The 20,994-nt window shown below is 41.2% G+C and overlaps 1 protein-coding gene across 2 annotated transcripts; it reads right to left on the bottom strand.

Annotated features, from left to right (window-relative positions):
• Positions 1 to 506: 506 nt before the first annotated feature.
• ZNF142 (zinc finger protein 142) lies at positions 507 to 20,896 on the bottom strand. 2 transcript variants are annotated; one of them, XM_007442997.4, is made up of 11 exons: positions 20,396 to 20,896; positions 19,930 to 20,013; positions 17,356 to 17,432; positions 14,822 to 15,126; positions 11,691 to 11,783; positions 11,085 to 11,603; positions 7,842 to 8,654; positions 7,068 to 7,245; positions 2,911 to 6,121; positions 1,561 to 1,666; positions 507 to 1,201 (listed from the first exon to the last, which is right to left on the bottom strand). In XM_007442997.4, the coding sequence occupies exons 4-11, from the start codon at positions 15,075 to 15,077 to the stop codon at positions 714 to 716; spliced, it is 5,664 nt and encodes a 1,887-aa protein (XP_007443059.1). In that variant the 5' UTR covers positions 15,078 to 15,126; positions 17,356 to 17,432; positions 19,930 to 20,013; positions 20,396 to 20,896; the 3' UTR covers positions 507 to 713. The 2 variants fall into 2 exon arrangements, with proteins under 2 accessions (XP_007443059.1, XP_088002500.1); XM_088146374.1 differs by having other exon boundaries at positions 11,691 to 11,780.
• Positions 20,897 to 20,994: the final 98 nt, after the last annotated feature.

Below are 20,994 nucleotides of genomic sequence, written 5' to 3'. Positions count from 1 at the left end.
ATTTAAGAACTGAAGCAACTGGATTATTTCAAAGCTCTAAGACCGGCATGTTTCCAAGCACTTACCAGGAAGGAGGGAATATCAAACCTCTCTCCCATCCCTACTCTGCTGCTCGTGTCATGACTTAAGCACATTTTCTTACCTGTCAAACTCTCCTTTTCCAGAAAGCTTTTAAATTAGTGTTTGCTAAACAACCATGCATCTCCACACAGTAACACAGGGATCTGGAAAAAGGTGGAAACAGGAGCTATTCCTCTTAGAATACATCAGGCAGAAGGCCGCTGGCATAAAAATATATTCTGTGAACAATAAATTCAATCTGGAGTTCTTTGGATGCATCTGTCATTCGCATTTTGGAGGAACTGTTTGAACAATTTATCAGAAGTATCCTTTACAAAATATATGAACTTAAACCAAACTGTCCCATCACTGAAGGCCTTATGCAGAAACCACAAGAAGCTTTATCACCATCATTTTTGCTCTGTAAATCAAAGAATTCCATGCCATCAAAGGAAATAGCTTTTATATAATCACATATTTTACATCCCATATACAGAGATAAATATAAACATAACACGAGAGCATACACAGGCGGTGAATGCCCCAGTGGACATCAAGCATCTCAGACCAGACCTCACATACTGCTGTATAAGAACTTCCACCCAACTCTGGCTCATGCAAACGACAGCAATGCAGTCTTGATGTACAAGTCCTCAGCCATGTGGAGACATCTGAGCCTCACTTTCCTCTGGGTGCTTGGAGGAGGAAATCTCAAGCTGAACATCATGCAGATGGACACTAAGTGTGCTTGGGTCCTTGCCCACCCCTTTGCTGAGATCCCCTTCTATTTCTTCTTGCTCAGGATGGTGCTTCTGCAAATGCTTTATCACTTGGAACTTCTGCTTTGCCTTGTAGCTGCAGAAGCGGCAGAAGAAAGGGTGCTCATTTGTGTGAATGAGATAGTGATGCCGCAGGCCAGCTGCCCACCGGAAACCACGGTAACACACATTGCAGATGTATGGCTTTTCTTCACTATGCTTTTTTAGATGTGTCTTGAGGAGGAAGCGAGTCTTGAAGGCCTTCCCACATTGCTCACAGATGAAAGAACGGGCATCACGATGTCGTGTCTCCTTGTGGATTCGCAGAGCATCAGCACGGTTGGTACAGTAGTTGCACTCATCACACTGGTATGGCTTTATACCTACACATAAAACAGAAAAACACTCTAGAAATGTAGATGAGGCAATATTTCCACACTATCAAAACAAAATCTTCACTGCAAGAGACTTAATTCCATTGGATGTTGCAGGATGCCTCATGCCCTAGGGAAGGGAAAGCTCAGAGATCCTTGCCCAAAGCTGCAGCATAGAACTAGATGATAAACAATAAGCAAATAAAAAATGTATCCAGGAACCCAACCTCCCAGTATGCGCAATGGTCAATGGAAATACAATAACTCTTAAGCGAGAAATTAAAATAACTTTCCCCTTGCCATAATTTTTTATCTTGTAAATGTCTGATCCTAAGAGCCAAGCCCACTTAATTTGTGCGAAAACTTACCTGTATGTTTTGTCATGTGGTACTTCAGCTGATTCACCCATTTGCACTTGTAGCCACATTCCGGGCAAAGATACTTTCGCTCCTCCTTATGGATACGCATATGATACTAAGTAGAGAAAGGAAAGTCAGGCCTGCATGAGACATTAAACTCACTTGAAATGTTACCTGTTTACACCAAGTATTATGAACTTGATCCAAATCTTAGGGACTGAATGGACTGTGCAGAACAGGACATTTCTGGCTTGCAGGATTTGGTGGACTTAGAGATTTGAGTACAAAATGGAATAATCTGGAAAACACATTGAGTTAGTATTGAACAGTAAAGCTATGCAACTTCAAAAATGATTTGGAGTAGGTGCTTTAGACTTTGCAGAAGGAGAACATTTCTCAGCTGTTCCCTCAAGCTTCTACTCTTAGACTTAGCAGACTCTTTAGAGCAATTGCACCTTTCTTCTTCAGGCTCACACAGAAGCACGAATAAATCCACGGTGCTTTAATGAATAGCAAATAGGTGCTATGCTCACACAAGAGCCAAAACACTGTTAAATCATTTTCAAACTGTGCACAGACCTATTAAACAGTGTGCAACACAATTAGGGATTTCTTTTTAGTTCCAGAACTGAACTGAGTTCACATCCTTCTGTATAAAAAGTACGTTCTTGATTAGTTCAAGCTGTCTTCAGAGTGTAAATTAGATGGAAGTTGTTCTGTTGCTATTAGTATTACACTTTTCAGAGTGAGAAACTTTTCCTCATTCCCTGTTTACAGGGCTTCCAAAAGGGTCTGTCACTATAAAGGGACTGCACTGCATTTTGAATTCAATTTCAACCCTTATCAAGAAGCCAATTAATCCCAAAAGAAGACAGCATCAAATTAAATGACATGGAAAATAAAGACAGAGATCCTAAAGATGACCCAAGTTTGTATTTGTTTGAGGGATAGAGATACAATCCATAGTGCTCATCACCCAGAGCTTTCACAATATAAAATGTCAGTCTGCTCTGCGCTAGGCAAATAGATGCCAACACAGATCTGACTGCAGATTGTAGGAGCAGGAATGAATTCTTTATCATATACATTATAAGACAAGACACCATGGGCAGAAAAGTCACTTAGGCAATTTAACTTAATGGGAAGCCATTCCTTAAAGTGGGTTAGGCATCAGGCTACCAGATCCAAGTTTTCTCTTCTGCTCCAATGCCTGAAAAATCTGATCCCTGAGATACTATGCAACTGATAGAGTCTCACCTTTGCCATGGCAGTGGAGTTCCCATTTCCAAGAAAACCTTTTACACATCTCCTACAATAATCTTCAACTATCAACTCACCAAAGCTGCCCAAAGTTCTCACCTTGAGGCGTGAAGGGTCGGCACAGGCATACTGACACTGATGGCACTTGTAAGGTTTCTCCCCAGTATGGATGCGGATGTGCCACGTGATCTTTTGCTTGTTCTTAGTGGTATATTCACAGTCAGCGCATTTATAGATCCGGGTGCCACCATGGCCTTTCATGTGATGGTCATATACCAGCTGATGATGACAACCAAAGTCACAGAATGTGCACTTAAATGGACTTTCAACAGCCACAGAAGGTTCATGAGCCTCCAAATAGTGGCTCACCAGCTGCTGCCGTTCCTTGGCTGCAAAACTGCAGATGTCACAGCGGTGATTGAAATGGAGTTTCTTATGCTCCTCCAACTCCTCCCGAGTAGTTAGAGTCTCCTTACAGGTAGCACATTCCAGATGTGGGTGCTGCTTCTGGATATGGCACTTGAGGGTGGCCTCACTGTGGCAAACGAAGGCACAGCGAGGACAGCAGTAGGAGATCTTTTCTTCATGCTGTCGCAGCGTGTGTTGCTTCAGGGCTGTTTCTGAACTGAAGCGAGCTTCACAGCGGGAGCAAGCAAAATTCAGCTCCCCTTGATGGCAGCTGTTGACATGGCGAGTGATGTCATTCTGAATATAGCCACTGTAGTCACAGAAGGGGCAGAAGTGGGTGGGCTTCTTCTCATGGACACGTAAACGGTGAATGCGCAGTTTGGAATTAGTCCCAAAAGTTTGGCCACAGGCAGTACAGGCAATACGGCCCACGCCGGTGTGCAAGGACTGATGTGCATCCAAGCGGTAACGCCGGGTAGTGCTGAAGTCACAGTAAGGGCACTTGTGAGGCTTCACACCTTCATGCTTGATACGGACATGCTGGCGGAGGCAGCGCACCTGCTTGCAGGTGAAGTCACACTGGCGGCAGGTCAACGGGGTCCGCGTGCTGAGATACTTCCGATGGAGCTTGCGGTGGAGTCGGAGAGCTGCAGCAGCCTTGGAGGTAAAGGGGCACAGCGTACAGCGAAACTCACCCAGCTTCAGGCAGCCACGCTTTTTGTGAGTCTTCAGAGCCCGTTCCTGGTGGCACGTGAAGGGGCAGGTAGGGCAGGAGAAGTGGCGCCTCTTACGTGTGGTAACTGGAGGTGAAGTTGTTACTCCTGCCAGCTCACAATGCCGATCCATTTCCTCACAGCTGATGTGTTCATTCCTTTGTTCCTCCACTACCCCCGGGGATGTGGTGCTGTTAGATCCTTCAAGCAGGCTAGTGAGGAGAGCTTCAACATGTCCCTCCGACTGGTGGATCTTGAGTGCCCTCTTAGAACGGAAAGGCTTACAGCATACGAGGCACCAGGACCGCTCCAAGCCACGGCAGCTATCCTCTACATGAGAACGGATGGTGGATTCTCTTGAACAGAGGAAGGAACAGGACTTGCAATGGAACTTGCCTTGTTTCAGGAAGTATCTCTCTGAGACACAGCTGGCAGCATCTACCATAGTCTCTGGCAATGGTTCTTCTACTACAGATTCAGAGTCATGATGAGATGACTTGTCCTGCAGACTGATGGCCAACGACGGTGTATCAGGAAGTACTGAGGGCACAGATTCAGCATTAACAGGCCTGAGTTCTATTTCCCAGGAAGCTTCTGGCAGCTTATTCACCTCTGCCTCATCTAGGATTCCTGCACTATTCTTTCTGATTGCTGTTCTTTCCAGACTCTTGCTACAAGGAGGTACAGCAGCAGACTGCTCTAAGCAAGCTGCTTTTCCACTATTCTTTTTAATCAGAATTGGACATTTCTTACGGAGATGAGTATTCAGGCCCCTCTGCTGCTTAAAGATGGCCCCACACTCCTGACACACTAAAGGACATTTCTTGCTTTGGCAACCAGCTTTGCAGTGCACCAACATTGACTTCTCCTTCCGGGTGATGTAGGAACATTTCTCACATTTGAAGACCTGACTCTTGGACTGAACTACCAACATTTGTACTCTACCTTCAAGGACCAAGGTTTCTGCCTGCTCTTTGTCCTGCCTCCTTAAAGCTTTAAGTATTGATTCTGACTGAAAACCCTCTTCTGAAGAAAGTGCATCTTCTGGAGCAAGGGAAGTCTCAGGGCTACTATCAAGTTGAAGGGAATCTTGTTTTAACACCCCTGACCAAGGCTCTGACTCTTTGTACCCCAAATCCTGCTCAGAACTAAGTGGTACCTGCAAAAGTTCAGAGTTCTGGCTATCACCATTACTATTCTTTAAATTTTGAATAGCATCTTTTTCTCTATTTCCACCAGTGTCAAAGCTGACATTTTTCTCCAACTCTGCATCCTCATGGATCTCTGCTTCTTCTTCAAATTCAGGGATATCTTCAAGGGTAGGTTCACTCTCCCCCAGGACAAGCGAATCCTTGGAGCCTAACACCTGATAAGTTGATTCTACTTCCTGGGAGTTTAGAGTTTTTTCATTCTCTGGAAGAGCTGCAGGCATCTCTTTGGCCAGTTGCTCCAAAGCTGGATCTGAGTCACACAAGGGCTCTAAGTGTAGAATGCAACTTTGAGCTGACTTGTCAAATTCCTCTGGACTCTCAGAAGATGCTTTCGCAGAGAGATCTTTTGAAGAAGCCGCTTCTGTGTGTTTAAAATCTTGTTCTCCCACTGATTCTTCTCTTTCTGTCTCAATGTTGCTTTCATTTGGACAGAGAGCCTTCTCATGGCAGTTTTCTTCTTGGGCCTCCAAAACAGGGAGTTTGTGTTTATCCTGACACGGTTCTTTTCCAGACAGGGAGGGGCTTGACTCTGAATGCAGAGTCATGGCAAGATTGTAGCTAAACAACACTTCTGTAGAGGAAACCTCCAGCTCTCTGCTGGCATAGTTCTCCTGCCAGCCTTTGTCACCAGGCACATAGCCATGAACCTTGCGTTTATGGAAAAAGAGACTAGTGTTGCTGAAAGTACGGTAAGTACATAGGGCACAACAGAATTCTCTCTGTTTGGTATGCTTGCAATTCTCATGGTTGAGCAGGGCTTGCTTGTATTTAGTCTGGTAGCTGCAATACTGGCATTGAAAAGTGGGTATCTGATAGTCCTGGGAATGTTTGGACTTCATGTGTTTCTGCAGCTCATATTTGCGTTTGCAAGCAAAGCCACACACCTCACAAATCAAGGACTTGCCCTGATGACGTAATTTGTGGCTGCTCAGTTGATCAGCCCGATGGCAGCGATAGGGACACTGGTTACACTGGTACCTAGTATAAGAACAAGAGTGAATCAGAGATTGAGAAGAAAAGTCAGCAAAGGCAGTCTTCCCCAATCTGATGTTCTCCAGATGGGACAATTCTCAGAATTACCAACCTTCCACAGACTGGGAGCAACTGAGCAAAAAACTATTTTGCTTTATAGCAGAGTAACAATCACTACTACCCACAAAACTTCAAAGCTAATGATTTTAGTTTTTATTTGCAAACTGGGAAACAGGCAGAATAAAACTGTTTATTAGGTTCACTTAACCATTTCACAGAGGAGCTGAGATTTGAATAGGGGTTGCCCAAGCCTAAAACTCCTCATTGTGGTTTTTAACAAAGTTCAGTTCAACAACTAGAGATGTACAGCTTCCCTTAGCTTGAAAGTAAAAACGCAGAACAGCTTTCTGCAACATTTTTAAATGACACCAGGTTGGAATTAGACTTTTACCCCTGCGCTTCCAATCATCTGGAGTGAATTTTTTTTAGTCTTTTAACATTGTAATGCAGAATTGCAATAGATTTCACCACAGATTTGTAATGTGCTAGAGAAATGGTTTCTGTAGAAAAGGCAGAATATAAATCTAACAAGAAAAACAAACCAAAACCAAAACATCCTCCCTCATACAATGCTAATATTTTTATTACTAGCATGTCAGTCAAGTCTTCCCAGATACTAATGGGTTCAAATATTCAGGTTACCCTCCAGACACTGTAGCAAGCATCCAATACATGCAATAGCTCAATTTGTCTTAACCAGCAATCTTGCCCAGTCTTTGACCTTGCATTATTTGAGTATATCCAATTTTGAACCATAGCCACATTGAACACACAGCACAATCCCAGACCTACATGAAGATTATTTAATGATATAGATATGGTATCCAGAAAATTCTAGTCTTGATTTACTTAGAAAATAAGCCTAAGTAGTGAGAAGGAGGTCTCTGAATACCTGAGATCTCCTGTGTGCTTCCGCATATGAACATTCAAGTAGTGCTTCCACTTTGTCACATAGCCACATTCCGTACACATGTAGTTCTTATCATCAGAGTGGGTCAGCATATGTTTGGAAAGGTAGCTCACATCTCGGCAAGTGAAGTCACACAGCTGGCATTTGTGAGGCTTCTCTCCTAAAGTCACAGAGCAAACCGGAAGCTGTGGGTCGATGGCCCTGCCCCTTGAGGTCAGCAGATTAAATTTAAAATGGAGTTGTAATCTGCCCCCCGCCCCCGAAAACAGAGACCTAGGACTTTTCACAGAGGCTAGAATAGTATAGAATCTGCACAAGTTTGGTGGATGACAACCAAACTTAGACCTAAGTGCTAAGCATTTTCAGAAAGCTAGGGAGAAGGAAACATGATAATCTAACGAGCACTTAAACAACTTTTTTCAGGCTCACTTGCTCACAAAGTGCTAATTAGCTAAAACATTTAAGTAACCTATTCAATTTTCTCTCCTCTCCAATAAATGAATGCATTAGGGATATATAAACCAAAAAAAAGTACATACAAGTATTTGATCCTGTGAGAAAAAGAGCCAAAGGAACTCTCCAAGTCCAAGCCTATCCACTGATATGAATTATGAAAAGCCAGTAACTGACACCTGCAGTGTTGAACTCTGGATTACAGGCCTGACTTGCAGAGCTCTACTGGAGAAGAGGCAAAGGTACAGAGTAAGCAAATACTTGTACACATGCAAGTATCACCAAGATGGGAAGAAAACTTGCCTGTATGAAGAAGCATGTGCCGGATGAGGACCCTCTTGTGTGCAGTGGCAAAGCCACATTCTGTGCATTGATGTATCTTCTCACTGGCATGCATCTTGCCCACATGGTCTTGGAATTCTACTGAGTTGAAAGTGGCAAAGGGGCAAAAGCTGCACTGGAGTTCCTCATTTCCTGGGTGGCCTTGCTTTTTATGCTTGCGGAAGACATGCTTGTTGGAACAAATAAAATCACACTGTTGGCAGTGGAAGGCATAATGGGTTTTACGATGTGTCTCCATAAGCTCTGTTGAAGGGAAAAGTAAGGAACAGGCGTAGTACTTGCACTCCACTGCCTTAATGCCATGAACCTCCCTGACATGCCTCATAAACTCCTTGCGATCGGCAGTGCCATAACTGCAGCCAGCCTGAAAGCAGCTCAGTTGCTTGGGCTCTGTCTTGTGGGTTTTCAGATGTTCCTTGAGGGTCTGGCTCAGCTTAAACTTCTCTTTGCACACAGGACAAGAGTAGACATCTGAATAGAAATTGGAGATATCCTCATGCATGCTGGCCATGTGCCTGTTGAGGGCATTCTTCTCAACAGAGCTGTAGTGGCAGAGTGGACAGTGATGGGCTTTCTCTCCAGTCTCACGCATCATGTGGATCTTCAGTTTGCTCTTGCTGGTGAAGAATTTCTGACAATTTGGGCACTGCAGCCTTGGGTCTGGGAAGTGGAGGTGAAGATGTTCTACCAAGTGGGTCCGTTTCTTGAAGCAACGCTTGCACTCTGGACACATGTGGGTCTTGAACAAGTATTTGGATTCCTCGGTCACATTTCCTGTACAAGACAAACCACAGTTACAGAAAAATGAAAAGTAGAAGGCTGTTATGTGTTTTTGCTCACCCCCAGGAACAATCACCTTTCTGAACAGGAATCTCTTTTCATGTTTTCCTACAGAACTCCATGTTAATGACTATTAAGAGCTGGGGTGATTTAGAGGCAATCTGAGAATCTGTCAACATTTACCAGAGAATAGCTATTTTACACAACACCCTATTTTACTTCAAAAAAAAATAAGATGACTTTTTTTAAAGTGACTTCTGACCTTCTTTTCAATGGGTAATTACAATCTTATTATCCCTCCTCCCTCTTTGATATTATACAAGTCTGTTCAGCCCTTCATTTAATCCATGTCTTTCTTAATCTTCAAATCCATATTCATGTTATTTCTTTCTTCTTTCAGCAAAAAGTCCATATAAGGTTTCCAATCTTTCAAAAACGTTTTTGTTGTTTTTTTTCTCTGACCAAACAGGACAGTTTTGCCATTTCTGCGAATTCTGACATTTTCACAATCCTCCACTGTGGGTATTTCATTATTCTTCCATTATTGTGCATATAACAATCTTGCTACAATTACCATATACAAAATCAATCTATCATGTGTCTTTTCTAATTCATTGTCCATAAGTCCTAATAAAAAGAATTCTGGTTTCTTTGCAATATTAATCTTTAAACTCCTTTGTATCATTGTGTAAACTTGTATTCAAAATTTCTTAGCTTTCTCACAAGTCCACCATGCATGATAAAATATTCCTTCATGTTTTTCACATTTCCAACACTGGTTTAGAATACCTTTGTACATTTTTTATAATTTCTCTGGTGTCACATCCCCATGATACATCATTTTATAAAAAAAATTCTCTTAAATTATGACACAATGTAAATTGAATACCAGTTACCCACATTCTCTCCCAGGTGTCCATCTCTATGTTGTATCCAAAATTAATAGCCCATTTTGTCATGCAATCTATAATCTGTCCTTCTTCTGTTTCAAATCTTAACAAAAGTTTATACATTTTACTGTTACATGTTCATCATTTGTTCATAATTCAATTTCAAATTCCATTTTGTATTTTTCAATTCCAATTGTCTTTTTATCCATATTAAACTTTTCTTTTAACCGTGCATATGAAAACCATTGAAAACTACGTCCTTCTGCAGACAGTTGTTCTTTTAACTTCATCTTAATTTCTCCATCCTCCTGTATTAATAAATCTTGATATGTTAGCCATTTCTCCCTATCTGCTATTTCTCTTCTACAAAATGCTTCCTGTGCTGAGGTCAATAAAGGTATCTTCAGGCACAACCTGGGTTCATATTTATTCCATACTCTCAATATGGCACTTCTCACTTCTGATTTTTAAAATCCACATTAACTTTAACTTTATCATACCATAAAAATCCATGCCAACCAAACTTACATTATTATTTGGTTTTGAAGCAGTGGAAGGAACCTTTGTATGAACTCAAATAAGAGGCAGACCGGTTCAGAGAGTTTTTCTTCAATTTCAGAGAATGCTACAAAATGCCTCTATCTTCTGGCTGCTGGCATAGCTTTTTTTCAAAAAAATGTCAGAAGCTGTGCTGCTGCCAAAAGAGTTAAAGCTTCGACATTTGAGAAGTTGAGGCTGAGACACCTTTCTTATCTTGGAAGACATTTTCTTGCCAAAGTTTTCCTCACTTTCCTCCTCCTCTGTTATTTCATTGCCTCCATTCGGAGGGTTGTCTTCAATGGCCAATGATCCCTGATATTCAGGAGGCATATCACCATTGCTATCAATATGTGCCCTCAAACCAGGCACCATTTCTATTACCTCCCAGCCACTCTGAACTTCAACAGATTTCTTAGCTGCGCTCAACATTTCTGTTCTTCCTTGAAAATAAAATGAAACAAACCAGAGACATAATTTATTCAAAGAAAAAGACTTAAGATGAGCCATGGAAATGCAAGTAACAGCTTACTGCAAGTAAAAATAATCAATTACAGGAACAGAAACCAAAAAGGGTTAAAGATGTATGCATAACAGATGGAAATCAGGCTCTTGGTAGGAACAAAGATGAAATATTAAGAGCTCTCAAAAAAGAAGCTGCTGTTTTTAGTTTCCAAATTCCGCTGAAACCGCTCGTTAATCCTATTTGTTTCAGCTATCATCCCTGCTCTTGCTCTCTAATCACAATCTTCTACTACTTTTCAAATTACATTTCTCTTGGTTAACATAAATTTACAATATTCCTGGTCTGCTGGCCAACTCAGCATTACTCACACAATTATGACATAGTACGGATACTAATTTCAATAAAGCTGCAGTAGCTATACAACAAAATTAAACCTATTGTAATTCCAAAGTTCTGGGGCACTGAGTGACGTGCATCACTCTACAATATTCCTTTCCATCCATCCTACTCGAGCCCAGAGCCTATGATTACCTGTGTTTAGAAGCAGATTATCCGTCAATCCCTTTTTCATTATAGCAGGGAATTTGCGCTCCACATTCTCAGCAACTGTCTCTATGTCCTGCTGTATAGCTTCATGAAGATGGATCTGCCTGTGTAGCCCAAACTGCTTGATGTTTGCACTGATAAAGTCACAATGGTCACAATGGAATGGGAAGTGGTTCCTACGATGAAGCTCCATGTCCTCACGGTTTCGGAACAAAACTGGACAGCCACGATACGTACAGGCTACTGGTGACACCTGGTGAACATGCCGAAGGTGTCCTCGGAGCTCCTTGCGGTCCTCTGAGCTATACTGACAGCCCTCCTCAGGACAGGCTTGGACACCCTGGGGTTTGTGGTGTTCTTTAAAGTGCTCTTTCAACTCAGTAGGCAGTGCAAATTCCATCTGACATATAGGGCACAGGAGAGGTTCAGTGCAGAATTGAGGGTCTTGCTTGCTTTCATCCAGAAAGTTCTGTCCTTGTTCCTGGCCAACAGTTGATGGTTCTCCTGAAACACATAGGTTTTGGTTAGTAAGGCTTACTGATAATCCTTGGAGCTGAGGGAAGTTTGCAAGTTGTCATCTGAAAAGCTCACCACATTGATGCTGGGAGAGCAGGCTGGGATCAGGGAAACTTCGTCCACACTGTTCACAAAAATAGAGTTCCACAACTTTGACCAAGACCTCTGCTAAAAAAAGTTAAAATTTTATATTAAAGAACAAACATGCCTCTCCCTCTCACCCCTCAGTGCTAGTGGTATAAATCTAGCACAAATTATAGCCAATTCTTCTAATGTCTGTCATCACCACCTGTATGAAACAATGGCCATAAACAATCTCCTCTATGAACTGTATCAAAACACTATTATGTGAAGCCCTATCATTTATTTTAATATACAGTATTGGCCTCAAATGGATTTGTGGGGTAAATTTCCCTTGCAACAGGTTCCCAAAGCTATATTCAAAAGCAGCTTATAATATAATACAATGTTTAAAAAAACAACAGTAATAATCTCTCCCAAGATGGATGAAAATAAGTTAGGATTGAAATAAAGCTTTCTTTAAAGATCTTCTAAAAGCCACACCAGGGTGGTGGTGGAGGGATAGGGATGAATAGGGATGAATGTCTGCAGCTACGAAGTTCCAAAGCATGGAGGCTACCACAGAGAAGGCCTGTGGACTCATCCGTGTCCTTTCAACAGAGAGATGGGAGACTCTTAACAGCCTTCCCAAGATATTATCACCAGACAGGCAAATTTAATTCCATCAAGGCAGTGCCTGATGTAACCTGGTGCTATGTTATATAGGGCTTTGTAGGTACTTTGAATCGGACCCAGAAGCCTATTGGTAGTGAGTGCAGCAATTTCAGGAGAGGCATTACCTTGCAAGTGGAATTGACCCAATAATCTTGCCATCACATTCTGGACCAATTGTAGCTTGCAGGTCATCTCCAAAGGCTACCCCCATATAGTACAATATCAGTACTGTGCAAAAGTTTTAGGCAGTTTTGAAAAAATGCTGTAAAGTAAGAATGCTTTCAAAAATATATATTGTAATTGTTTATGTTTATCAATTTACAAAATGCAAAGTGAGCGAATAGAAATCTAAATCAAATCAATATTTGGTGTGATTACCCTTTGACTTCAAACCAGCATCAGTTCTTACACTTGCACACTTTGTACACTTGCACAAAGTCAGGGATCTTGTAGAATTAGAGTCAGGTGTATGATTAACCAATTATATCAAGCAGGTGCTAATGATCATCAATTTCATATGTAGGTTGAAACACAGTCATTAACTGAAACAGAAACAGCCGTGTAGGCGGCTTAAAACTGGGTGAGGAACAGCCAAACTCTGCTACTAAGGGGAGGTTGTGGAAGACAGTTTCATGTCACAGGTCATACACTATGGCAAGACTGAGCACAGCAACAAGACACAAGGTAGTTATAATGCATCAGCAAGGTCTCTCCCAGGCAAAAATTTCAAAGCAGAATGGGGTTGCAAGATGTCCCGTTCAAGCTCTTTTGAAGCACAAAGAAATGGGCAACGCTGACGACCATAGTCGCAGTGGTCGGCCAAGGAAACTTAATGCAGCAGATGAAACACACATCATGCTTACTTTCCTTCGACACTGGAAGATGTCCAGCAGTGCCATCAGCACAGAACTGGTGGAAACCAGTGGGACCCATCTACTATCCTGAGAAATCTGGCCAGAAGTGGTCTTCATGGAAGAATTGTGGCCAAAAAGCCATACCTCTGACGTGGAAACAAGGCTAAGCAATTGAACTATGCACAAAAACATAGGAACTGGGGTGCATAAAAATGGCAGCAGGTGCTCTGGACTGATGAGTCCAAATCTGAAATATTTGGCTGTAGCAGGAGGCAGTTTGTTCGCCAAAGGGCTGGAGAGTGGTCCAGTAATGAGTGTCTGCAGGCAACAGTGGAGCATGGTGGAGGTTCCTTGCAAGTTTGGGACTGCATTTCTGCAAATCAAGTTGGAGATTTGATCACGATCAATGGTGTCCTCAATGCTGAGAAATACAGGCAGGTACTTCTCCATCATGCCATACCATCAGGGAGGTGTGTGATTGGCCCCAGATTTATTCTGCAGCAGGACAATGACCCCAAACATACAGACAATGTCATTAAGAACTATCTTCAGCGTAAAGAAGAACAAGGAGTCCTGGAAGTGATGGTTTGGGCCCCACAGAGCCCTGATCTCAACATCATCGAGTCTGTCTGGAATTACATGAAGAGACAGAAGGATTTGAGGCAGCCTACATCCACAGGAGATCTGTGGTTAGTTCTCCAAGATGTTTGGAACAACCTACCTGCTGAGTTCCTTCAAAAACCGTGTGCAAGTGTACCTAGAAGAATTGATGCTGTTTTGAAGGCAAAGGGTGGTCACACCAAATATTGATTTGGGTTTTTCTTCTGTTTGCTCACTTTGCATTTTGTAAATTGATAAACATAAACAATTACAATATATATTTTTGAAAGCATTCTTACTTTACAGCATTTTTTCACACCTGCCTAAAACTTTTGCACAGTACTGTAGTAATCCAGTGGGGTGATATTCAAGGCACGAGTTGAGAGTGAAGCTATCCTGGTCTAGGTAGGGTTGCAGTTCATGCACCAGCTGAATCTGGGTAAAGATCTCCCTGGCCATGGCCTCTACCTAGTAGCCATGAGTCCAGGGAGACCCCAAATCACACACTAATTCTTTGGGGGGAAATGACACAATTTGGAGTAGCCACTGGGACTGATGTTCCTGGACATTTAAGGATATACACAAATTGGAAAGAATGTAATCTTAACTTATTTTACCTCATCCAGACTCTGACAACCTCCAGGCACCAAAAAAGTTCAAGCTTTGCATGGCATCTCCAGCTGGCAGTGACAGCTGAGTGTCATCAGCAAACACAGCTCACCTCAAACCCACACACAACCTCTCCCAGCATATTCATGAAGGCTTTAAGTACCCCTGTCACTTGATAATCCACATACACATATTAAATGCAGAAAGATCAAGGCTTTCATTGGAAAGTTCCACTCCCTGTTATCATATGTTCTTGCCTGTTCATTGTTTAGAATAAACTGCCTTGACTAGAGATGTAAAAGCCCATGAAAATATCAAAATCTGGGGAAAAGACACCTTTTTCAGGCCCTTATATTTTTTATGATATGGAAACTAGAAAGTAAATAATTCTATCAGAGTACAACATACCTGTAGGGTTGCCTGGATTGCTGAGAGCCATGGTGCTACTCATGGCTTCTACAAATATTTCAACACCACCTGTTTCTGTACCCACAACAGAAGCCTCTGTTAAGAGCAAACTCTGTCCCACTGGTAGGTTTTCACTTGACATGCCATGGTTGTCTTCATTTCCTGCAATTCCTGAGCCAGGTAATAACAGCTCCTGGCAAAGAGCATTCATTTTGTCTTCTCCAATGGATTCTGTTGCTTCTGCTCCTCTGCTCATTGTCTTTCCTTAAATGGCTTTACACCATGACATACAGAAGATACAGATCCTGTTAAAGAGACAACGAAAAACAAGGCAATTGCTCCTCTAAAGCGAAGCAAATAAGAACACACATAATGTTTCTAAGGAGAATGGGAAGATACCTAAAGAGGAAGGGAGCAAGGCCTCCTTAGCTAGACTTTTCCCTCCCTTTTAGGGCTTTTACCACCATCTGCCCTATAGAAAGGACACTAGAAGGTTGTTTGTTTTCAGTATTTACTGTATTTTTTTTTAATAAAATTTTTTATTCTTTACAACAAACACAAAACATACATAAACAAACAAAAACATACAAAAGCATTAAAAAAAAAAATCTTCCTGCATAAAAAGAAGAAGTAAAACAATATTGAAAGAAACTACTCCAGATGCCTAAAGAAAAAACGAGGGGAATACAACAATGATGGAACTGACAGAAGCTTCAAAAAGCAGAATGTTTGAAAGGACATTTATTATTGCTTTCTCTTATCCAATAATATAGAAAAAGGAATAAACAGCTAGATGTTTTGGGATATTGAATGAAAAGGGTGAACTTAAAATTATGCAAGCGTTGCAATAAGGTATAAAACTGAGATATATAGTAAAGAATTGTATTTGATTGTAAATGTTTTAAGAGATTAGACTAAAATTCATACATGGTTGGATATAGTAACATATAGATTTTAAACTAGAGACATTTTTGTTGAAACATGTAGTGAAGAATTAAGTATGTTTTGATAGTGGTTAGAACTGTAACTTTTAAGAATTGGAAGAATGAAAAAGTACCTATGTAGGAGGAAGTTATTGAAAATTATGGAATGTGCAGAGATGAGTTAAATTGATATTTGAAATTAGAGTAAGAAGATAAGTAATTTTATATGACACGGGATTTGTTTTATTAATGATTGAATGAGAAAATATAGTAATGTAATGGATTAGGAAATTTTATAATAGAAATTTGATATTAATTATTATATATATACACATATAATCGATGGATAAAAATGTACTACTAATCCTATTGAAAGTTAAAATTTTTTGTAATAAATGATTCTATAGACTAGCTATGAATGATTAATAATTGTTAATTGATAAGTATACAAGTATATTTTGAATAGATGATATGAGAATTTAAGATTATGAAAGGGGCACCAACGAGTTGGTAACTGGTTGACACACGGTATAAAATGGAAGTATTTACTGTATTTTTGTTTGTAGTTGTGTGTGTATGTATGTATGTATGTACGTACGTACAGTGGAACCTCGGGTTATGAATTTAATTCATTCCGTGAATCTGGTCACACCCCGAATTGGTCGCACCCCGAAGCAAATTTCCCCATAAGGTTCAATGTAATTACCGTTAATCCGTTCTGGCGTGGAGGACAGGGAGGCGGCTATTGCTTGGAGGGAGAGTCCCCCTCCCTACGACCACGTGTCAGGGGCGGAAAATGGCCACGGACCACGTGTCAGGGGCGGAAAATGGCCGCGGACCACGTGTCAGGGGCGGAAAATGGCCGCGGACCACGTGTCAGGGGCGGAAAATGGCCGCGGACCACGTGTCAGGGGCGGAAAATGGCCGCGGACCACGTGTCAGGGGCGGAAAAATGGCCGCGGACCGTGTCACGGGAGGGAAAATGGCCGTGTATCCTGTTCGTACCCCGAGGCGGAGTTCGCAAACCGAGGTAAATTTTTGCGGCCGGAGCTGGCTGTAACCCAAAAAGTTCGTTAACAGAGGCGTTCGTAACCCGAGGTACCACTGTATGTGTGTGTGTGTGTGTGTGTGTGTGTGTGTGTATATTCTAAACACTTTGAAAGGATTGGCGGAACATGAATACAGGTAGTCCTCACTTAATGACCATTTAACAACAGTTCAAAGTTATGACAGCCTCAGAAAAAGTGCTTTACAACCTGTACTTGCATTTACAACCATCACAACCCCCCCCCCCTGTGGTTACATGATTGTGATTTGCAACCTTTTTTACAATAGTTGTTAAGCAAATCACTTTGGTCATTAAGCGAATTCTGGCAAAAAAGTCCACTGGGGAAGCTGGATTCGCTTAATGGCCACATGATTCACTTAACAACCAACATAAAAATGGTCTTAAAATTGGGTTCAGTCACATGGTGACCTGCTTAACAACTACCCTGCTTAACAACTAATTTCCTGGTCCCTATTGGGTTGTTAAGCGAGAGTTACCTGTAATTGTAATAAAGAAATAAATTGTTAGCAACTATTATTGCCCAATATTGCTGGTAGCCATACCTGTCTAGAAGAAAATGCAGTAGGGTAGTGTTAAATTCAGGATATGAAATCATTCAGTACTTTAATCTTCTGGAGAACTGAATAAAAGAGGAAATATTATAGTTCTGTAAATACAAATACAATGATTTTCAAAACTCTGAAATAAGTGAAACCTGAACTTACACCCATAAGGGTTTCCATTGGAATATTTTAACTTTAACTAAGTAGGATTCTAAATTGGGGCAAACAAGGATTATAAAGGATTTGAAAAAGAAATTGAAAGATAATGTTTTAATCCTATGAAGTCAGGATGAAATAGGAAGGGTTAAAACTTCTTCTACCAATATTTCCAAATTAGAGCTGGAATACCCTGGTATATTAATGCAGATTGTTGATGGATTCAGATAAAATATATTATTTGATATAGTAACTTGATTTATATTACATATTAAGTTACAATATGGTTTGTTTGATTCTAGCTTAGTATTTTGCATGAGAATTCAGTTGTTGCAGCTTGTACATCGTAATTTATGACATACTGTTTTGTGTAAGATAAGTCAATTCTGATTTTTCCAACCAACCATAATTAAACAAACAGTGTGATATGTGAAGTCTGATTTACCAATTGGCATGCTAATACAGTCAAACTAACCTGAGCTGAGAAAGCTCACTCCAAGATAGGTTTATTATACATACATTTTCAATTTTAATCTTGAGACTATGCAGAGTTTCACTTGCTCTTTTTTCACTTTAGCAGATAGCATATTACTATCTTTTTAAAGGCCTCTTATATGCATGTGTGTGTGCATGCATCTATCCATCTCACAATCCTAATAAACCCCATTACTTGAATCATTTAGAATTATATCTTACAGAATTATTTATTTTCCTAAAGCCTAACATTCAGTAGTCTTGGTCAAAATAACATAAACATAAATATAAATTACTCAACCATAGCCATTCCCGATCTGCCTGGTTCAGACAGTTAATTATATTATGGATGAAGGGCTACTTTCCAGTATAGAAATCATATCAGGATTTATACGTGTATTTAACTGAAAGACTGCTCTTAAGTAATTCCATAGGCTACAGATGCAATGGAAAAGCCAGCAGAAGGTATTTAATATTTTTGATCTGCACTCTCAGAAATTAATCTATACTGTACTTGATGTTACAGAAAGGCTGAGAGATTTAGTCACGCACAAGATCGTTTAAAGAACAGGCTCCAGACCAAATAAATCTTAGTAATTGCTGGCTAAGGTATGAAAGTGTCACATATATCTGCAAAGAATAAATAATTCTATCAGGAAAAATGAAGGGCGCTGTTTATAGTTACATGCACTGCAACTTCTGCCATGAGAATATTTCACTGTGATTATGATTATGTCAAATCATTGTTGACACCTAGTGACCACATAGACAGATTTTCTCCATGATGATCTGTCCCTAACCTGGTCTTTCAGCTCTTCCAACAGTGCACTCGTCGCCATTGTAACTGAGTCCATCCACCTTGCTGCTAGTTGTGCACTTTTTCTCTCTCCTTCTACCTTTCCCAGAATTAAAGTGTTTTCCAGAGAGGTGGGTCTCTGCATAATGTGTCCAAAATCAAATAATTTGAGCCTGGTCATTTGTGCTTTGAGTAAGAATCCTGGGCTGATTTGTTCGAAGATCCACTGGTTTGTTTTCTTGGCGTCCATGGAATTCTCAGGTGTCTTCTCCAACACCAAAGTTCAAAAGCGTCAATACTCTTCTTATCCTGCTTCTTCAAAACCCAACTTTCGCTTCCATAGAGTATCACAGGGAATATCATGGCTTGCATGATTCTGATCTTGTTGGTGTAGACACATCACTGCATTTGAATATCTTTTCCAAGGCCTTCATGGCTGCTCTACCAAGTGCTAATCTGCAATGTATTTTTGACTGACTGTTCCTTGGTTGATCCTAAAAGGCAGAAACTATCCACCACTTTGATATCTTAATTGTCAATTCTAAGGCTGGTTGTTCTACCTGTTGTCATTAATTTGGTCTTCTTTATATTTAATTTTAGTCCCATTTTTTTCATCTTGCTCCTTGACTTTTATTACTAGAGCTTGCAGATCCTTTGCACTTTCAGCTATCAGGAGAGCATCATAGTGCAGGTTATTGATGTTTCTTTCCTCCAATTTTAAAACTATACTCATGTTCTTCCAATCCAGCTTCCCTTAATATATATTCAGCATGTAGATTGAATAAATAAGAGGAAAGCATACAGCCTCGTCGCACTTCTTTGCCAACCTGGAGCCAATCTGTTTCACCAAGTTCTGTCCAAACTGTACATTATATATACCGTATATTACTTCACTGTACATTATCCTATACTTCTATTTCCTGGACACAGGATTCCTCCATGATGTATCTTCTATATGCTTTCAAGCCACTGAGTCGTTGAGAGTGGGTGGCATACAAGTTTAATATATTATTATTATATTATTATTATTATTATTATTATTATTATTATTATTATCATCATTATTATAAAAAACAGCAATACAATGATTAAGAATGTAGCCATCTGACTAGGCAAAGAAGTTAAAGGAAGAAGATTAACTCACACACCCAGTTTTGCCTTCTTCTCCTTGTGGGCTTCTTCTGCAACCTTCTGGATTCTGTATGCCAGGCATGAACCATTCTTATCAGTCTCTGAAGTGCAAGGAAAAGGATACAGAAACCACCAATTTGATGACAGCGTCTTCTCGGTCGGGATGACAAGTAGCCAGTTCTATACAGTAGTAGTAACGAGGCTCAGCTTGATCCGGGGCCCGCTCCTTTCCAGACCTCTCACCGCAGAGCCCCTATTGCAGTACCCACGTTCAAAAGCTCCTTAAGCATAAGTGATCCCCGAGAGCAGCGCAGAGGCCCGCCTCTTCTCCCCCCACCCGAAAAAGCCAATTTGCTCCTAGAAGCACGTCCTTTGCCTTTCTGGCTCCCCATTTCTCCCTCCGCCCCAGGGTAGCCCCACTGCCGCCCCTCGACAAAAAACCTTGTCCTGACTCGCGCTTCCTCTCGCCTCTCTCCTCCTCACCTCTTGCACTGCCGGCCTCCTCACTCCAGGCACCATGTCAACGATTCCCTCTTCTCCGCACCGGTAAGAAAGAACTCCATGTTTTCCTCTCTTGCCTCTCTCCCCCCTCCCTCTTTGTGCTGCCTCGTCCGCTCTCTCCCCGAGCAACTCTATGGTTATCTTTGACGGACGGCTTCGACATTCGGGGATCGGAGGCGGCACCATAGACGGAAAGGGTAGAGTGTCTTCCGATCATTGCTGCGCGGTCAGTGCTTTAAAACAAAATAGGAGAAGGGTTTCTCGTCTTCTCACAAGTCAAAATCTTGATATTCAGACTCCTGCGGCGAATATTCATGTAGCAACCCAGGAACCTAACGCTACCTCAGGAACCACAGAATGTAGAATGATTGCATAGCAAGTAGGTGTCCTCGGAAATGCCAACCTTCGGTTCTGCGGCGGAGAATGAAGATAGAGATAGGAAAATTAGAGTCACCCATCCTAGTCATTTCTCATAAAGAATTGCTACTTTCCACTCTCATGTCTATTGTAAAGTACTTGGGGGCTCTAAAGCCGTTCCACTGCGTCTATAAAAGTTGAGAGGCAATAAATGGCTGCTTTCC

The sequence above is a fragment of the Python bivittatus genome, unplaced genomic scaffold (genome assembly GCF_059951505.1).
Source record: "Python bivittatus isolate LINGU-HERP-01145 unplaced genomic scaffold, Pbiv_v1 ctg000480_np1212, whole genome shotgun sequence".
In the NCBI taxonomy this organism is placed as follows: Eukaryota; Metazoa; Chordata; class Lepidosauria; order Squamata; family Pythonidae; genus Python; species Python bivittatus.
This window is presented reverse-complemented; position numbering and strand designations above follow the sequence as displayed.

Coding starts and splice junctions, on each gene's coding strand:
- ZNF142 (XM_007442997.4), bottom strand. CDS start 15,077: ATGAGCAGAGGAGCAGAAGCAACAGAATCCATTGGAGAAGACAAAATG. Junction 6,122..7,067: donor AAGCACACAGGAGATCTCAG/GTATTCAGAGAC, acceptor TTCTTATACTAG/GTACCAGTGTAACCAGTGTC. Junction 1,667..2,910: donor CCGACCCTTCACGCCTCAAG/GTGAGAACTTTG, acceptor TTCTCTACTTAG/TATCATATGCGTATCCATAA.